Below are 18,725 nucleotides of genomic sequence, written 5' to 3' on the forward strand. Positions count from 1 at the left end.
GTGGGTGAAATCACATAACCAAGGAAAGATACTTGTTTAGACCCAAATGTACATTTCTCCAACTTGACAAACAGTTGATACTCGCGCAAACGGTTCAGAACCAACCTCAGGTGCCGCACATGTGAATCCCAGTCAGTAGAATACACCAGGATGTCATCAAGATATATGACCAGAAATACCCCCAGGAAGTCGTGAAAAATTGCGTTCATAAAACCCTGAAACACAGTGGGGGCGTTACAGAGTCCGAAGGGAGTCTGCTTCCGCTTGGTTTAAGTGGTGAAGGTCCAGGGAGGCAAGCAACTCGCTTAGTTTCCTGTTTTTTGTTTCGTTAGTTTGTCCTTCTCCTAGGTTCAGGTTATATAATTGTGAGTAAAATTTTTGGAAAGTTTTTGCTATCTTTGGGGTTTCACTGTGTGTCTTTCCTTCTGCGTCAGATATTTTATGTATGTGTGTTTTTCCTCTAGATTTTTTATTAAGGAGGACATGAGTCGGCCTCCCTTGTTACCATGGGCAAAAAGTTGATGTTTATAATATAGGAAAGATTTTGCGAATTTACTATTTAGTATATCTTTAATGAGTTCTCTTAAGCTTGTTATTTCTGGTTGGGATTCTTTTACTTTGTTTTGTTTAGATACCTGTTCCAATTTGGAGATTTGTGCTAGAATGTCCTCTATTCTTTTGAGCTTTTGTTTTTTCTGTGCGGAGCCGATAGAAATAAGGATGCCTCTTATATATGCCTTGTGGGCTTCCCACACTAAGGGATGTTTTTCTGAGTTTAATTGATTTTCCTTAAAATAGTTTTTCAAATGGGTGGAGATATTCTCCAGAGCTTCTTGGTTCTCTAGGATTGTTTCATTTAGTCTCCAGCTCCAGGTCTTGTGCGATGGAGGGGCCAAGCTGATAGAGCTTGTGACCGGGGCATGGTCGGAGACGGTTATGTTTCCTATGTTAGCATATTCTAGGTGTTGGATTAGTGATGTGGAAGTGAGAATGTAATCAATTCTTTGAAAAGATTTGTGGGAGCAGAGTAAAAAGTATAGTCCTTATCTGTAGGGTTCAAGGTCCTCCAGGTGTCAGAGATTTTTAACTCACTCAGGGCCTTATGGGGTCTTTTTCGCGCTCTCTGAGAGATCTGAGATCTCCCAGAAGATGCGTCTAAAATAGGGTCTAGTGTCAGATTAAGGTCTGTTCCTATGACTATTTTGCCTTCTGCAAAGACTGAGAGTTTTTTTAGTGCTTCTATCAGCCAGGACACTTGGTTCTTATTAGGTACGTAAAGATTGGCAAGCGTAAAAGTTTCTGACAGAATCTTGCCCTTTAAAAATAACAAACAGCCTTCTTGATCAGAGAGGCTCCCTGTCTCGATAAAGGGTAGTGAGGGATGTAGTGCAATTGCTACCCCCTTTGAAGCACTCCTAGGATGGTTGCTAAAGAACCATCTGTCAAACATTTTGGGGGGGAATCTCTGGGGAGCCGCTTCTTTGAAATGGGTCTCTTGAAAAAAACGCCATAGAGGTTTTTAGTCTCCTCAAGAGGCACATCACTCTATTTCTCTTTTGAGAAGTATTCTGTCCTTTAGTGTTTAGAGAGGTAAAGACGAGTTTGTTTGTCATTTTAGTTACCGAGTCTTGTTTGGTAAATGGTAGGTTATGATTTTTGGGAAATTTAGAACGAGAAGTCTTTCGAAGTTGTTGCTTATAGGGGAGGAGGGGGGGGGGGATAAGGTAGGGTTAGAGTTAGTAATAGAGGTTAGAAGTTAAATTTTAGCAATTGAAGTTAGACGTCAGACGTCTGCAACTCCAATAGACTATATTTAGGTCCACAAGGAAGTGGGTTAGGTAGCAGATAAAAAGGTACAGTTAACAGGTATCTAGTACTAAGTTTAAATTAGCTTGATGTGCACCTACCTAATGCAGGTATGTAACTAGCTAAGCATAGATTCATTAATGTGTACACAATGGCTAGAACAAAATAGTCAATCAGCAAGCAAGCAAGGGCCCGAGGGGAACGGGGCAGACCCCAGGATGCAAAGCACCCCCCAATCAGTTACGGGTGCCGCGAGCCGGGTGCCCCCGCCCCCAGGGGAGCTCAGGGGTGCCTCAGTGTCTGGGAAATTCTCCCCGGTCCGCCATCCAACAAGAACTCCAGGAGTGTCAGGTGACAGTCGGGCACGGGGATCCCAACCCAACAATGAAAGGACCTTCAGCAAAAAGCCCCTCCGTCGCTCCATCACCCCATCGGTCCCCCCCCCCCCAGGGACCAAGCCCACCAACGAACCCCGCGGGATCCGACGGACGGCCCAGGCCCCGGGGGAGACCCGCGGGCAGAGAGGGAGGCGCCAAGGCCAGGCCCCTGGACCCAGCATTAACAGAAGTGAGAACAGAAGGGCCTGGAACCTATTAATCAAAGCAAGACAATGTACATATGCAAATAAATGGGTACTTATAGAGTTGATGGAATTGTTCTATCAGAGGGCGGCTGGCATAGAGTCCTCCATGTCTTACGGCCCGAAGACAGGGCTTTATAGGGTCCATTTAGACGTCCGAATCGCCACCGGGCCAGCTCCACACCAGTATCCTAGTGCAACAAAAATAACTAAAACGGAAAAGAGAAAACGAGAACTGGTGCACTCGAAGAGTTTATCTTCTTACTGTCCTGGTGTTGGGTGGACCATCCGGACGCCGGCCGACCATAACTAAGCGTGGGCTGCGTCTGGGGCCCCAAACATCAAATTAGGGTAATGGCTCAATTTGGTTTGAGTGGCGTTGCCTGCGCTTCTGGTTGGTTCTGTGGAGAATCCAGTCTCTTGTATGATCTTCTATTTTTATGGGACTTGGATCGGGTGACTTTGCTCCATGGAGTAAGGGCAGCTGCTTTTGGCAATATTTCTTTTTCACCTAACGGCATCCAGGATGGGATTTGGATTGGTGGAATCTCCAGGATAGACCATGCTCTGTCTAGGGCAGCTGGGGTATTGATGATAATGCGTTTTCCATCTTTATGGATCAGGAGGCCGAAGGGAAACAGCCAAGAGTATTGTAGATTTGTGGTTCTGAGAACTTCTATCAAGGGTCTCATCTGTCTCATTTTCGCTAAAGTAGACAGGGCTAAGTCCTGGAAGAGCTGGATTGGGGTGTCTTGATAGGTAGACTGTCCCTTTTCTCTCGAGGCAGATAAGATTGCATGTGTATCGTTCAAAGAGAGGAGGCCACAGATTATGTCGCGTGGTGGTTCCCCTTGTTTTGGTTTTGGGCGTATTGCTCTGTGGATCCTTTCAATTGTAATTGCATTCGCTCTCTCTTTTCCCAGCAGGTCTGAGAAGATGGCTATTGCTATGTTTCTGAGATCGTCTGGGACATAGGTCTCCAGCAGGCCTTTTATTCTAATATTGCGTCTCGGACTCCTGTTTTCCTGGTCTTCTTAGCACTTAGAGCTCTGTCAATTTGGTCCCTCTGTTGTGTAATATGATTTGTAAGCTTCTTTGTTTTGAGGATAACTTCTGAGTAAGAATTTTCAAGTTCTTCCACTCTATATATATGCAGGATTTCGGTTCTAATAGCGCTAAGTTCTGAGAGGACTGGTTGGATAGCTTGAGCAAGTGCATTCTTCAGGAATCCTTTTGATATATTAGTTTTCAGTGAGGTGCTCTGTTCCGTTTCATTTTCACTCTCAGCTTCAGATTCTGTAGGGTTTTCGCTAGAGATGAGCGAACGTGCTCGGCCACGCCCCTTTTTCGCCTGAATACCGCGATTTTCGAGTACTTCCGTACTCGGGCGAAAAAATTCGGGGGTCGCCGTGGCGGCGCGAGGGGTTGCAGCGGGGAGTGGGGGGGGGAGAGGGAGAGAGAGAGGGCTCCCCCCTGTTCCGCCCTGCTACCCCCCGTGCTGCTACGCCTCTCCCCGCCCCCCGGCGCACCCGAGTACTTTTCACCCGAGTAGTGAAGTACTCGAAAATCGCGGTGCTCGATTGCGAAATCGCCCTTACCAAGTACGTTCGCTCATCTCTAGTTTTCGCCCTCATTTGAGTAAGTTAGAGTCTTTTCAGCGGTTTCCTGCAGGAGAATGGGCACTTCTCTTTTTTAGGTAACGCTGAAGATCTGCCTGATTTTTGCATGTGGAAGGGTGGCCAGGGGTCTGGCTAGTTCTTTCCTTGCCGGTCTTAACCATTATGTCGTTATGAATGTTATGTCGCTTGCTGCGTAGGGCACAAGGTCTGCTTAAGAATTAGGGCATATCAACAGCCCGGGTCCCTTCTGCTAGGTAACTGTAGCAGAGGGGAAGATTCAGTGTGGTTTGAAAAACAAAAAAAAACAGAAGGGCGCAGGTTGAGTGAGGGTAGCGGGGGGGGGGGGAGGGGGTAAGGGGGGGGTTGTGGACAGACGCTTTCAGGGACAGGAGTCTCTTTATATTGCCCAGCGGGCCCGCGAATTGACCGCTTGGGACTCAAGTGAGTCCTTTCTTTGGTACAATAATAGTGCTGGCAAAGATGTTGCATGTGTTATAATATGTCTGGGCACAGTTCAGTGGTTATTGATTATTAATTATTGAGCACTGAATACTGAGTGGACAGTAGACTTCTATCCCTTGTGAGGGCTGCAAGCTTTGATGTGGTAGAATTTCAGTCTCTCAGCTGCAATCGCCTGGGAGCTGCGGCGCTGTTCTCCCTGGTGTCTGCTTGTCGCTAGATGTGTTCGGCCAGGCTTCCTATATTGGGCTCCTCTGCGTGGGAGAGTCGGCTGCTATGTGTCTCTCCAGCCAGGAGAAACTCGAGGGAGAGATGTGCGGATGCGCGCTACCTCACTACCTCTGCTCTGCAACCTGCACTGCACGCCGCGCTCAGCCTCGGTGGTTTGTGACCAAGATGGCGCCTCCGGCTCTGTGACCTACCCAGCCTCAGATAGCGGTGTCTCGGTGGAGGGCTCGGATGAAGTCTCCTATGGCACGGAACCTCTCCCACTGCTGCGGGTAGCACTCCGCGGGACCGGTGAGCTTTCTGAGGTGTAGCTGTCAATCCTATTCCCTTAGAATTGTGTTTGATGGCGGGGAGCTCTTCTTCTTGCGACCTCACTCTTCGGAGGCTAGACCACGGTCCCTGATTATCTCATCTTCTTACCCTCATTACAAGGCTTTACCACTTAACAGATTAATATTAAGCATATTTAAAGGTACTAATCCTAAATACGTGTTCAGCCATTTAGACCATATCTCATAGAATTGATGTACCACTTTGTATTTAAGATATACTCCCTTCTCCCATGGCAGTATCCTCTTAACCTTATCTCTAAATTCATCCAATCAGTGTTGTGCAATCAATTTTCTTTCTAGACACAGTAACCTTGCCACAACAGTCTATTCTGGCTCTGGTATTGGTAAATCATTCACATAGCCGAGTATGCTAACCAGCGGTGTAAATTCCACACTGATTTTATAGACACTATCAATCAGAGAATCGGCCCAGTATCTATTCAATTTTCTCTGCATCATATGAATTAGATACACTCCATGTATTAAATACTTTGGGGACAGTCTATGTGTTTCACTTAGAGTTGTAAAGGGATTCCTGGAAATAACCAGATACATTTCCCTCCTTCATTCTTCCAGCTTCACCGATACCTGGGAAGTCAGAAAGATAATACTGGAAATCTGTTATTCCACGACAATGGAGATTTCATCTCCCAATATTCCATCGTGAATCGCTTCAGTTTGCAGAATGGATCGGTGCTCATAAAATATATTGGTTCTACAACAACAAAACAAAATGATGCTGCATTTAATATCAAAGTGGATCGGATCTTGTGGAAGAACAGGGTCAGCGAGGTGAGACTATGGTAATCTGGGCAAGAAACGTAGGCTCTCTAGTGAAAAGAGAGAGGAGGAAAGTTGGACTGGAAGACTGAGCTAATAAATCCTGAAAAATCCTCTGGTCCTGGACTTGTGGTCCCAGTTATAGGTCACTTACTAGAATGATATAATCAGCCATCTCCCAGGTCAACCACAAAACATTTCTCTTGATCCACCATATGGTGTTATATGATGGAAATGATTGTGTCAAGAACAAGGACCCTTATGGTGATTTCATTTCATTATGCCAGACTGTAGTATGTATTATAGAAGCATGCAGATGTGATTTTTTTTTCCCCCGGTGTGTGGATCGCACATGCAGAAAGACGTCACACTGTGCTCTATTTTCCTGCACATCCCGCAGGGACTGCTTTTATTAAAGTCAATGGAAGCTGCCCGGTCCACACCACACTCACAGTTGACACTGCGGGAAAGCAGGAGATTAATAAAAAAAAAAAGAAGCACTGCGCATGCACCTAGCATTTCGGCCAGCATGCCCAGATGCATCCGCCATGGTGAAGAAAGACGACCCGTTCGCAATGGAGGAGACCTACGCTGGATCTGGAGAGGTAAAAAAATGTTTTTATGCCCATGTCTGCAGACAAGGCTGGATTCTGCTGCGTGATTCAGGAGCGGAATCCGTATGTGCCTGCGTGCATGATGCCTAAGTCTTTAGGAAGAAGTTTATTCACGATGATCCCATAGCAATAACAATTTAAACACATGTACAACTATATGTGTGTTTTTAGTTTAGTGAGACTAAGGGTGCCCACCCACTGGCGTTTTTTTTCACTGCGAAATTCGCAGGTTTTTTTTCTGCAGGGGGTCTATGGGACTTGTAATGTAAAAATCGCGATCGCGCAAAATCGCGATTTACCGTGATATCGCAACTTTGCGCGATCGCGATTTTAGCTTTGCATGTCCCATAGCCCAAAGACCCCTGCAGAAAAAAAAACGCTGCGAATTTCGTAGTTAAAAAAACGCTAGTGGGTGGGCACGCTTAGTGAGTCTATAATTATCACTTAATCACTTATTAGTAATCAATGTGGAAATCTAGGGGTATATAAAGGGCTCACTTACTTTTTCTTGCAACCATAAATGTATGTGTGAGTGGTCAGCGTTAATGTCAGATGGAGGCACAAGGACATCAACATAAAGTACAAGTGGCTGGTTAAAACCTGTGAATAATGCAAAAGTGGAGTGTGTTGTGGTAGGAAATAGTCTCTCTAAAGGGTGGACACCCACAGGCATTTTATTCTCACTTGCACTGCGAGAGCAAGTGAAAACACTGTGAAAACACTCGCCTCGCAGTGCCAGAAAAACGCCGGGATGACGCTGGGATATCACCAGTGTTTTCAATGGGGCCAGCGGCAGCAGCGCTAGCCCCATTCAAAACATAGGGAGAATGCCACAGACTTCTGTCACAGCTGTCACAGCGGCGGCAGGAGTTCCCTTCATCCCCACGGGCACCGCGGGAATGAAATAATCCTCTGTCACAGCTGTGACAGCTGTGGCAGAAGTGCAGCATGCTATCCCATTGCTTTCAATTGTTTTGTTGCAAACCCCGCAGCATGATTTTCGGGGAAGGATTTGAAATTTAAGCCCTTCCCTGAAAATCATCATTAGCTGGCTCCCCGACACTGCTGTCCAGCACTTTCAACAGGCGGGGATTTAAAAATCCTCGCCTCCTGAAAGGGCTGTGCTTAGCTATTGGCTGAGCGCTCAGCCAATTACAGCTAATCCTTAGCTATTCACCGAAGGAACAAAAGGTTTTAATAAAGACTTATGGAAAACCCTGTGAACCTTCCATGTAGCTGGCAAACGTAGTTCATAGGCGAGAGGGTTCACTACACGTGTGATGACAAAGGGCCCTACGTAACGTAGCATCAGCTTCAAGCATGGGACCCTTAATTTGAGATTTTTAAAAGACAGGTATACCTTCTGTCCCACCTTGTATGGTTCAGATGCTGACAGACTCCTGCCACTACGCAACTGCATACGAGCCCCCGTTGCTTCCAAGTTTTTCTTTACCTCTTTCCATACTCCCTGCAGCGTATCTGTGGCGACGTCAGATGCAAGACAGACAGATGGAGTAGGGATCGCTGTAAGGAAGCGAGGATGCTGACCGTATGCAGAAAAGAATGGAGATACCCAGTGGAAGTGCGGTTGTTTAGCGCAAACTCTGCCAACGGCAGGAACTCTGCCCACGGATGAGCCTTTTCGCTAGCAAACAACCGTAAATATTGCACTAAATCTTGGTTCTTCTCCTCAGTCTGATCATTAGTCTGCGGGTGGAGTGCTGAGGAGAAGGAGAGCGATGTTCCCTGGTTTCTGCAGAAGGCTCACCAAAACTGCGCCATAAACTGAACCCCACGATCAGATACAATGTTTTGGGGAACCCCGTGTAGGCAAATGATTTCTTTTACGAAAATCTTGGCAAATTCTATTGCTGAAGGTAGCTTCTTTAATGCCACAAAATGTGCCATCTAAGAGAACTGGTTTACAGACACTAACATAGTGTTAAACTTCTGAGACTAGATCAGTAGATCGGTGATAAAATCTACCAATAACTGCGACCACGGACGAAATGGTACCGGTAACGGTCCCAGAGCCCCCCTCCGGAGGACGCCAACGACTTTTATTGCATGCACAGACAAAGTCGCGGATCTCCTGAGACATGCCTGGCCACCAGAAGTGTCTAGAACAAAGATCCAGGGTCCCCTGAAACCCTGGATGGCCTGCAAAAACCAACGAATGAGATTCTTCAATGACTCTGAGACGTAAAGGCTCTGGCACAAACCATCTGCCCTCCGGCACCACTAAAGGAGCGTCCCGCTGACAGTTCTGTAGTTGATGGACGAAGTTAGATTCTACAGCTGCCGCCAGCACCCCAGGTGCCAAGATATTCTCTCGAGTCATAGTCTCACTTTCCAACGCCCCGAATCTCTGTGATAGGGCGTCCACCTTCACGTTCTTTTCTCCTGGGGTAAATGTAGCAATGAAATTAAACCTGGCGAAAAATAACGCCCACCTGGCTTGATGAGCTGTGAGTCTTTTAGCATTGGCGAGATTTACCAAATTCTTGTGATTGGTATACACGGTAATGGGGTGTCTAGCCCCCTCAAGATGGTGTCGCCACTCTTCTAAAGCCCATTTGATCGCCAGTAACTCGCGTTTACACACGTCGTAGTTGCATTCTGCTGAACTAAACTTCCATGAAAAGAACGCACATGGACTATACCCGATCTCTCACTGACTTCCTGAGACAATACAGCTCCTGCCCCCACCTCAGACACATCTGCCTTAATGAAAAAGGGTCGTTGCGCGGCTGGCTGTACTAGTACCGGAGCAGTAGTAAACACTCTCTTTAGATGACCAAAGGCCTCTAGGGCCACAGGCGATCGGCCCACTTCTTAGTCAGATCGGTCAAGGGCTGAGTGATAATCGAGTAATTTTTTTATGAATTTATGGTAAAAATTTGCAAAAAACTCAAAAACTACTGGAGAGCCATAAGATTATCTGGTCTGAACCATTGGGAGATTGCTGCTACTTTATCAGACTCCATCTGAATCTCCGTGGGTGAAATCACATAACCAAGGAAAGATACTTGTTTATTACCAAATACACATTTCTCCAACTTGACAAACAGTTGGTACTCACGCAAACGGGTCAGAACCAACCTCAGATGTCGCACATGTGAATCCCAGTCTGGAGAATACACCAGAATGTAATCGAGATACATGACCAGAAATACACCCAGGAAGTCGTGGAGGACCGCATTCATAAACCCCTGGAATACAACGGGGCATTACAAAGTCCGAAGGGCATGACCAGACATTCAAAATGTCCTAACGATGTGTTGAACGCGGTCTTCCCTTCATCTCCCTCTCGAATGCGAATTAAATTGTAAGCCCCCCTTAAGTCCAGTTTGGAAAACCAGTGGGCCCCTACCACCTGATTCAACAAGTCCAGAATCAAGGGAAAGGAGCACTGGTTCTCCACTGTGATTTTATTTAAAGCCCAATAATCCACACAAGGCCTCAATGTTCCAGCCTTCTTCTCAACAAAGAAGAGACCTGCCCCGGCAGGGAACCTGGACGGCCGGATATGTCGTTTGGCCAGAGAATCGGAGATAAAAGACTTAAGGGCTTCGTGCTCACGCCCCAACAAATTGAAAATGGCTCCCTTAGGGATGGGACTGTCGGGAATCAGATCAATACCACAGTCCCACTCCCTATGGGGAGGCAAAGTCTCAGACAGTTTCTTGGAGAATATGTCCTGAAAATCCGACAAATACTCCAGAACAAGCACTGTATCTGCTGAGCACATGGCTATAGTAGTTAAGTGATTATGACAGGACGACCCCCAATGTGTCAATTTCCGGGTGGGCCAATCAAATTGGGGGTTGTGCAGTGCCAACCAGGGCATACAATGCACCACATCAACAGACATTTTTCCATAAGACAGATTCTCAGAATGGAGAGCACCCAGAGTGAACTGTAGAATGGGAGTCCTCCATTGGGCAACACCTGCGGAGAGAGGGGTCGAATCAATACTGGTGAAGCATATGGGGGGCTTCAGCATGGAAAATTCCGTCATCAGAGGTCTGACAAAATTTTAATTAATTAGATTGCCGGCAGCACCCGAATCAATAAAGTCTTGACCGGAAAAAATAAAATTCCGGAAGCCAACCTGACAAGGCACCAACAACTTTGGGAATACCTGTGATCCTAGGCGATCCTCCCCACAATTGCCTAGGATCTGTGGTTTTTCCGCCGGTTGAGACTGATGTTGTCGTTGCTTCTGTGGACAGGTTGCTACCCGATGTCTGGCTTCCTTACAGCAGAGGCAAAGACGGTGAGTCATCCCGTGCAGTCGCCATTCCCCGGGACTTAGCTGGTCCACTTCCATAGGCTCGGCACCAGGAGTTGGCATGGGAGAAGTGGGAGCGGGTCTGCAGGATTCCCTAGTTTTACAAGCCTGATGTTCCTTTTCTCTAGATCTCAGTCTCCTGTCAGCCTTTACTGCCAATTCCATCGCCTCATTAAGTGTTACGGGAGCGGGATGGGAAATAATTAGATCCTTGACAGCATCAGAAAGACACAACAAAAATACATCTTTGAGGGTACCATCGTTCCAGGAGGTTTGACCGGCATACTGTTTAAACTTAGAGCAATAGTCTTCAGCACACTGCTGCCCCTGATGCAGAGCCATGAGGTGAGACACTGCTAACCCCGCCTGGTCCGGCTCATCAAAAATACCTCCTAGATCCTGAAAAAATTAAATCAACAGACTGCAGGCAAGCCGAACTCTCAGGTAAGGAGTAGGCCCATGTCTGGGGGAGGACCCCGCAGTAGGGACATAATCAAACCCACCTTCCAGGACTCTGAGTCGGAGGATCCAATCCGCATCTGGAAATATAATCTACATGCCTGCTGAAAAACAAAAAAAAAATTGCTTCTCTCCCCGGAGAACACCTCAGGGAGAGGACACTTGGGCTCAGGGATAGACGGGGCAGCAGGAACCTGCGCAACCCCTGCTGCTCCTGGGCCACCATACGACCAGACAGGTCTTGGATCACGCCCACTAGATCCTGCATCTGACTAGCAAGGATACTCATAGTCTCCATTGGAGAGCAAAACAAAACCCACAGGGTAATTTTAAGGGCCAGTTATTATTTTTCTGTATCCTACCCGAGGATACACCAGCCTGGGTTGCCCTAGAACTTATTGCAACCCCTGTCCCTGCCTACTTGCCTCCACTCCTGGCTAACCCCAGGCGGGCAACTGGGCGGGGTCCCTACTCTCACTAGGGACCGAGGAGGGATGCTTGCTTGCCAAGATGGGACAGGGTAGAATATCTGGAATACAGGAAGGGCAGATTAACAAACCAACAAAAAATACCGGGGCAGATGGGATAACCTGGCAGAAATAGTAAACAAGCTGACAACAGGAGACTGACAGATGCAGGATGCAAACAAACTGACAGAAACCAATAACAACTGGCAGTGAATGGACCTCACTGCCAGCCTTATAAACAGAGGCCCCCGCCAGGGGCAGAGAGGGGGAGGCAAGTACCTCCCAGCAGAATCCCATAACCAGGGGCTCGTGCATAGAGCTGCACTCACAGGCGCACACACATAGCCGCCCGGACCTAATGAGCGAGCGCACCTTGCCAACCAGCCACCCACACACCCGACAGCTGCCACCTGGTAACACTTGATTGATCAGGGAAATGTGTTGGATATAGTTTATCTTGACCTTAGTAAAGTATTTGACAAAGTATCTCATATTATACTTACTGAAAAAATGACCAAATATGGGATTGACAAGGCAACCTTTAGGTGGATTCACAACTGGCTGAGTGATCGTACTCGAAGAGTGGTCATAAATGGCTGCACACCCAGGTGGAAGAATGTATCAAATAGGGAACCACAAGGCTCTGTCCAAGGCCCAGTGTTGGTCTACATTGTTATAAATGATCTGGAGGAGAGAATTGAGGGAAACTGATCAAATCTGCCGCCGACACAAAGCTAGGAGGGATAGCTAACACCGGGGAAGAGAGAGAGTATTCAAAAAGATCCATGAAAGCTTGCACAGTGGGCAGCAACTAACAGAATGGTATTTAACAAGGAGAAATGCAAAGTCCTACATCTGGGCAAGAAAAATGAAGAAAGCACCTACAGAATGGGAGGAATTGGGCTAAGCAGCAGCACATGTGAAAAAGACTAGGGTATACTAATAGATCATAGACTGAACATGAGTCAACAGCGTGATGCAGCAGCCAAAAAGGCAAACACAATTCTGGGATGTATTAAGAGAAGCATAGAGTCGAGATCACGTGAGGTAATTATCCCCCTCTACTCTTCCTTAGTCAGACCTCATCTGGAATACTGGGTCCAGTTTTGGGCACCCCATTTTAAGAAAGACAGACAAACTGGAGCAGGTTCAGAGAAGAGTTACCAAGATGGCGAGCGGTCTGCAAATCATGTCCTATGAAGAACGGTTAAATGATCTGGGAATGTTTAGCTTGCAGCAGAGAAGGCTGAGAGGAGACTTAATAGCGGTCTGCAAATATCTGAAGGGCTGTCACACTGCAGAGGGGTTAACCCTATTCCCATCTGCACAAGGTAAGACTAGAAGCAATGGGATGAAACTGAAAGGGAGGAGACACAGATTAGATATTAGACAGTGAGTGAATGAATGAGTGGAACAGGTTGCCACGGGAAGTGGGGAAGTGTTCAAACAAAGACTGGACAAATATCTGTCTGGGATGATTTAGTGAATCCTGCACTGAGCAGGGGGTTGGAACAGATGACCCTGGAGGTCCCTTCCAACTCTATCATTCTAGGATTCTGTAAAATGTATATATACAAGACTATATTGTTTGTATTACATTTGTGTACCTCTACATGAATTTAATAAAAATTTCTGTTTATATCAATGAGTATTGAAGACATTCTAGCTTGGTGTACAATGCCTTACACGCCCATCATAGAAAAGTATTGGATATGGTTATATGGACTGTAAGAAATGATTGGGCAGGGAACATAGATCATTCAAGAAGCCTACTCATGCAAGGTAAATTTTCATTGTTTTCTTTCAAGATCCCTGCATCTCAATGTTCAAAGAACTGTTTATCAGGTACTTATAAAGTCTCCCAGTCCAGAATCCATACCTGCTGCTACAATTGTGTCCAGTGCTCCTCAGGAGAAATCTCCAACATTACAGGTATGAAAACCTTACGCATAGGTGTGCTCCACTGATGATTATGGAGTAACGGTATATTGACGATGCTTCAGATACTGAATATTCCTAAGTATTTATGGTTTTTATTTTTTAATTTTCCAGACAGTGAAGCCTGCATGAAATGTACAGACCTTTATTGGCCCAACATGAAGAAGGACCGTTGTGTGCGAAAGCAGCTGGAATTTCTCTCCTACACAGATGACACAATGGTCCTGGTTATTTCCCTGGTCTCTGCTATATTTTCTTTCTTTACATTCATGATTCTTATAACTTTTATTTTGCAGCAAGACACGGCCATCGTGAAGGCCAATAACAGGAACCTGAGCTTCCTCCTCCTGGTCTCCATCATGCTGAGCTTCCTCTGTGTCTTCTTGTTCCTTGGACATCCGGAGGACCTCACTTGCATGCTACGTCAGATCTCATTTGGAATCCTCTTCACAGTAGCCGTTTCTTGTGTCTTGGCAAAGACTATCATGGTTTCCATTGCTTTCAGAGCCACCAAGCCTGGCAGTTCCTGGAAACGCTGGATTGGAAGCAAGTGGTCTAATTCTTTGGTGGTGTTTTGCTTATCCATTCAAGTAATAATCTGTATGGGTTGGTTGGCTCTAGCGCCCCCCTTCATGGAGCTGGACACACATTCCTATCAGAGAAAGATCATTGTGCAGTGTAATGAAGGTTGTGTTATTGGGTTCTACTCTGTCCTGGGTTATTTGGGGGTTTTGGCGGCTGTTAGCTTTATTATGGCTTTTTTAGCTCGGACATTACCGGACAGTTTTAATGAGGCCAAGTACATCACCTTCAGCATGCTGGTGTTCTGTAGTGTCTGGATTGCCATGATCCCAGTTTATCTGAGCACCAGAGGGAAATACATGGTGGCTGTGGAGATATTTGCCATACTCACCTCATGTGCTGGACTTTTAGCGTGTATATTCTTCCCAAAGTGCTACATTATCCTATGGAGACCGGACCTCAACTCAAGATCACGTTTACTGGAGGGAAGAAGATAAGAGATTTGAGATATATATCATATATATATATATATATATATATATATATATATATATATATATATATATATTTATAGAAGCTTGTTCAATGACTATAATAATACAATATTGAAGTGACTCTCTGGGTCACAGTAAAAAGTTCCCTAAACATGTAGAATGTATAGCTTAAATACTATGTACCATGTATAACTACTTTGACTCAATAACATGGCTGCAAGCATATAGGCTGAGGAAACTGTCCTTGTAGTTATGGACCAGTACTCACAGCAGGTATATGTTGTCAGACAGCATCCAACTCGACTGCAGCCATGTGAGAAGATTCCAGGGTTTATTCAGGTAGAAATCTTGAAGAATGCACATTCAGCAGTAGGTAAAAAGAATGATAATGACCCAAGGCACAGAGTAGGGACCTAACACAGGGGCTATAGACAGGAAACTCCCTAACAGGAGGAAAAGGAAGAGTTATACAACACAGGGTACAGAGAACCAGAAAGGACAAACTAAGAAAGCAAACACTTGCAGATACAGTATAGCTTATTCATGTCAATGAATAGAGTCAGGCAGTGAGACGTGACTCTCCCTGTTTGAAATCTTTGAGTTTCACTGAATACTGTTGTGACATAATGTCCTTCAAAGTCCAAAAATTATTGTTCAACCTAAAAAGCAAAGGAAACCAATGCAACAGCAATAATAAATGAACAAACCAACTGTTGTGGCAAAAGTAATCCGCAGGTGGACTTCTTCAGGTTCTCTCAGTTGTAGTCTGCGGTGATATGCTCACCGCTGTGTAGTATAATCATAGCGTCCTTAGGTGACTTCCTTCCTTGGAAGAAAAAGCATTAGTTCAAATTCTGTGACTGTAGGATGTGCCTTACACATATGCCAACCACTACACTTCGATGATGCGTTCTTTGCAAAACACCGGGCAATGTGAATTAGTCTGCCAATGGCTCACACAAGAGATCTCCATGTCAAGAAACGTTAGAAGCAATGTCACTTTAGCTTCACCTTAGAAGTTAAGGAAGTGTAAAGTGTAGAACTTAGGGCTCTGATTTCCTTGTTAGACAGAGGGTCCACCAGATCATAGATGGCATTGATAGGTAACAAACAAGGATCTTTGTATAGAAATCTTAGAGGTGAAGACCATATGTGGTCAAGCAGGTTTGGTGATGGTCTTGTTTCTCGGTCGGCTGGGTTAAGTTCTGTGGGGATGTAATGCCACTCGTCCGGGGTGGAGAAACTTCTGATCCGTTCTACTCAGTGGCCAACATACACGTAGAATTGTTTTGTTTGGTTGTGTATATAACTGAGAACAACCTTACTGTCTGTGTAAAAGGTGAATGAATCAAATCTGACGTCCATTTCATTCCTTATGACTTTGTCAATCTCTACTGCTAGCATGGCTTGTACACGATTTTCACAACCACACTCAATGTATTTGATAGCATTTTTACAGTCTTTAGCAACATGTTCAGTAGAAGTGCAACATCTGAAACATACCCTAAAGTTCTTTAAAAGCTCCTTGCATTCTTGGAGTGGTTTCTTCCTGAAGCCGATGCACTTCTTGGGGAGATGAGGCTTCTTATGGAAGGGACACAGACGATTAGAGTTTTCAACTTTTTTATCTTGATTGTTTTTGTAGCTGACTCCCTGTGAAGCTGATAAAGTAGAGGGAAAAACATCAGTCTTTTTTACTGACACGTGAGTTGTCAGACTTGGATGGATGTGGACCGGGGTTGGATTCCTCATAGGAAAAGCTTGGGTCGATCTTGGATTCTGCAATGTTTTTGATGAACTCACAGAAGTAGGAAAATGGAGGAAAAGAGACTTGATTTTCTCTCTTATATCTTGAGTCTCTTGACCCCAGATCGGTCCATTTCTCTTGAAGGTTGTATGGCCGCTTTGACATGATTGGGTTTACTCCACAATCAGTATCCAGGTAACTAAGGCCAGGTAGGTGGGTGTCTGCCTTAGCCAGCTGTAGCTCTACCAGTAAGTCACTGAGCTCTTGGAATTTCTGATTGTCTTTACCTGATATCCTTGGAAAGGCTTGCAGACGTTTGAACAGAGCATTTTCTATTGCTTCAGGACTGCCACAGGTTCTCTCCAGTCTCTCCCAAGCGTCCGCAAGGCCATCTGCTGGATTATCAATGTGGACAGATCCTAGTCTCTTTATTCGTTCTGTAGACTGTGGGCCGAGCCACCGGATCAGTAGATCTAGTTCTCCCGAAGCAGTAATGCCAAGATCGTCAGTTGCGGTTCTGAAGGCACATTTCTAGCCTCTGTAATTCTCAGGCTGGTCGGCAAACCTTATCAGTCCTGTCTTAGTGAACTCATGACATACCATTATCTTGCAAACACTGACATGTCGGTTCTCTCTGACTTCGGGTGCGTTCACACAAGCGTGTTTGTGTGCGTACATACACACGCACATAAAAACTCTTCTATTTGCAACAATGCATTCCCTATGGTGTGTGCACATGTCCGTACTTTGCAGGTGCGTGCCTGCAAAGATAGAACATTTGTGCACCATTGGGAATGCACGCATTGTTTTCAATGGGGTCGAGGCTGCTGCCGGCAGCTCCATTAAGTACAATGGTCTGTCGGCTCCCTGCATTCTTTTTCAGGGAAAGGCTTTACATATAAGCTCTTCCCTGAAAAAGAAAAATTTTGGTGTAAAAAAAAAAATGCAGGCATTCTCTTCAATGGAGCTGCTGCTGCCGGCATCTCCATTGAAGGCAATGGTCTGCTGGCACACGTGAATTGTTTTTCACGAAAGAGCTTTACATATAAGCTCTTCCCTGAAAAAGAAAAATTTTAGTGTAAAAAAAAAATGACTTACCTGTGCGCCGCTGCTGTGTCCCCACGGGGATGAAGAACACATCTACTGCATGCGGCAGATGCTTCCTTCATCCCCACTAGCTAAAAGAATTCCCTGCCGCTACATCTGTGGCAGATGAAGCAGTGGAATTCTTCAAATCTCTACTGTAGCTGTCACACATGTCAGCTGTGGTAGAGGATTCTGCTGCCGGCAATTGATTTCAGGGAAAGGCTTTTAATATAAGCCCTTCCCTGAAAATCAAATAAAAGTGGTTTAAAAACAAAAAAAATATTAGATACTCACCTCCCTTCAGCTGCCGGGGCTCAGCAGTGTCTTCTCCTCCTGTCCCCTGCACTGTGGTGCTGATCTATCAGCAGGCGGGGATTTTAAATCCCCGTCTGCTGAAAGAGCTGAATGTGATTGACTGAGGTGCGCAGCCAATCACAGGAAGCTCTCCCCAAATGAATTAACTGAAGCACTTCAGCCAACCACAATCAGAGCTACCAGCAGGTGGGGGATTTTAAATCCCCGGCTGCTGAAAGCTCAGAACTACAGAGCAGGGGACAGTGGCAGAAGTCACGGCTGAGCCCCGGCAGCTGAAGGGAGGGGAGTATTTATTTATTTTTTTTTAATACACTTTTTTTAAATGGCTTTTCAGTGAAGGGCTTTTTAAGCCCTTCCATGAAAAGCCATTGACGGGATGCCGGCAGCATGTGTGACAGCTGCAGTTGAGAATTGAAGAATTCCCTTTGCTGCATCTGCCCGCAGACTTAGCAGCAGGGAATTCTTTTAACTAGCGGGGGTGAAGGAAACTTATGCCGCATGCGGCAGATGTGTTCTTCATGCCCACAGGGGTTGAGGCAGCAGTGGAGAAGTTTTTTTTTTTTGTTTTGCACTAAAATGTTTCTTTTTCGGGGAAGGGCTTATATGTAATGCCCTTCCCTGATAAAGAATGCAGGGGGCCGGCAGAGCATTGTTTTCAATGGAGCCGCTGGCAGCAGCCGCAGCTCCATTGACAACAAGCACGCAGCTGTGTTCACGCGTGTTTTTGCTCGTACCTAGGTGCGGACGTATGTACACACCTAAGTACGCACAAAAACACGCTTGTGTGAACGCACCCTTCAGGTGTGTTGGCTGAGTGGTGCTGATCGCATCGTTTGTGGTGTTTTGCGTGAGACATAGGTACATATGGAGCTGTCAGGGTGTTCAGCCTAGGAGTTGGTTTGAGGTCCATAGGTTTGGTGATGTGTGGATATGGAACCATGTAATTGCTAGAGGTTTGGAGTACTGCTGGTATCTTGAATTGTCC

General features: G+C 45.8%; 1 protein-coding gene across 1 annotated transcript in view; it reads left to right on the plus strand.

Annotated features, from left to right (window-relative positions):
• Nucleotides 1-14,595, plus strand: part of LOC136613174 (vomeronasal type-2 receptor 26-like) — a 57,773-nt gene extending 43,178 nt beyond the window's left edge. The window contains exons 4-6 of the mRNA XM_066594331.1: nt 5,601-5,816; nt 13,447-13,570; nt 13,691-14,595. Of these exons, the coding sequence (XP_066450428.1) occupies nt 5,601-5,816; nt 13,447-13,570; nt 13,691-14,595 (1,245 nt within the window). The remainder of the gene's footprint in view (nt 1-5,600; nt 5,817-13,446; nt 13,571-13,690) is intronic.
• The last annotated feature ends 4,130 nt before the right edge of the window (nt 14,596-18,725 follow it).

This window comes from Eleutherodactylus coqui, chromosome 1, assembly GCF_035609145.1.
Source record: "Eleutherodactylus coqui strain aEleCoq1 chromosome 1, aEleCoq1.hap1, whole genome shotgun sequence".
In the NCBI taxonomy this organism is placed as follows: Eukaryota; Metazoa; Chordata; class Amphibia; order Anura; family Eleutherodactylidae; genus Eleutherodactylus; species Eleutherodactylus coqui.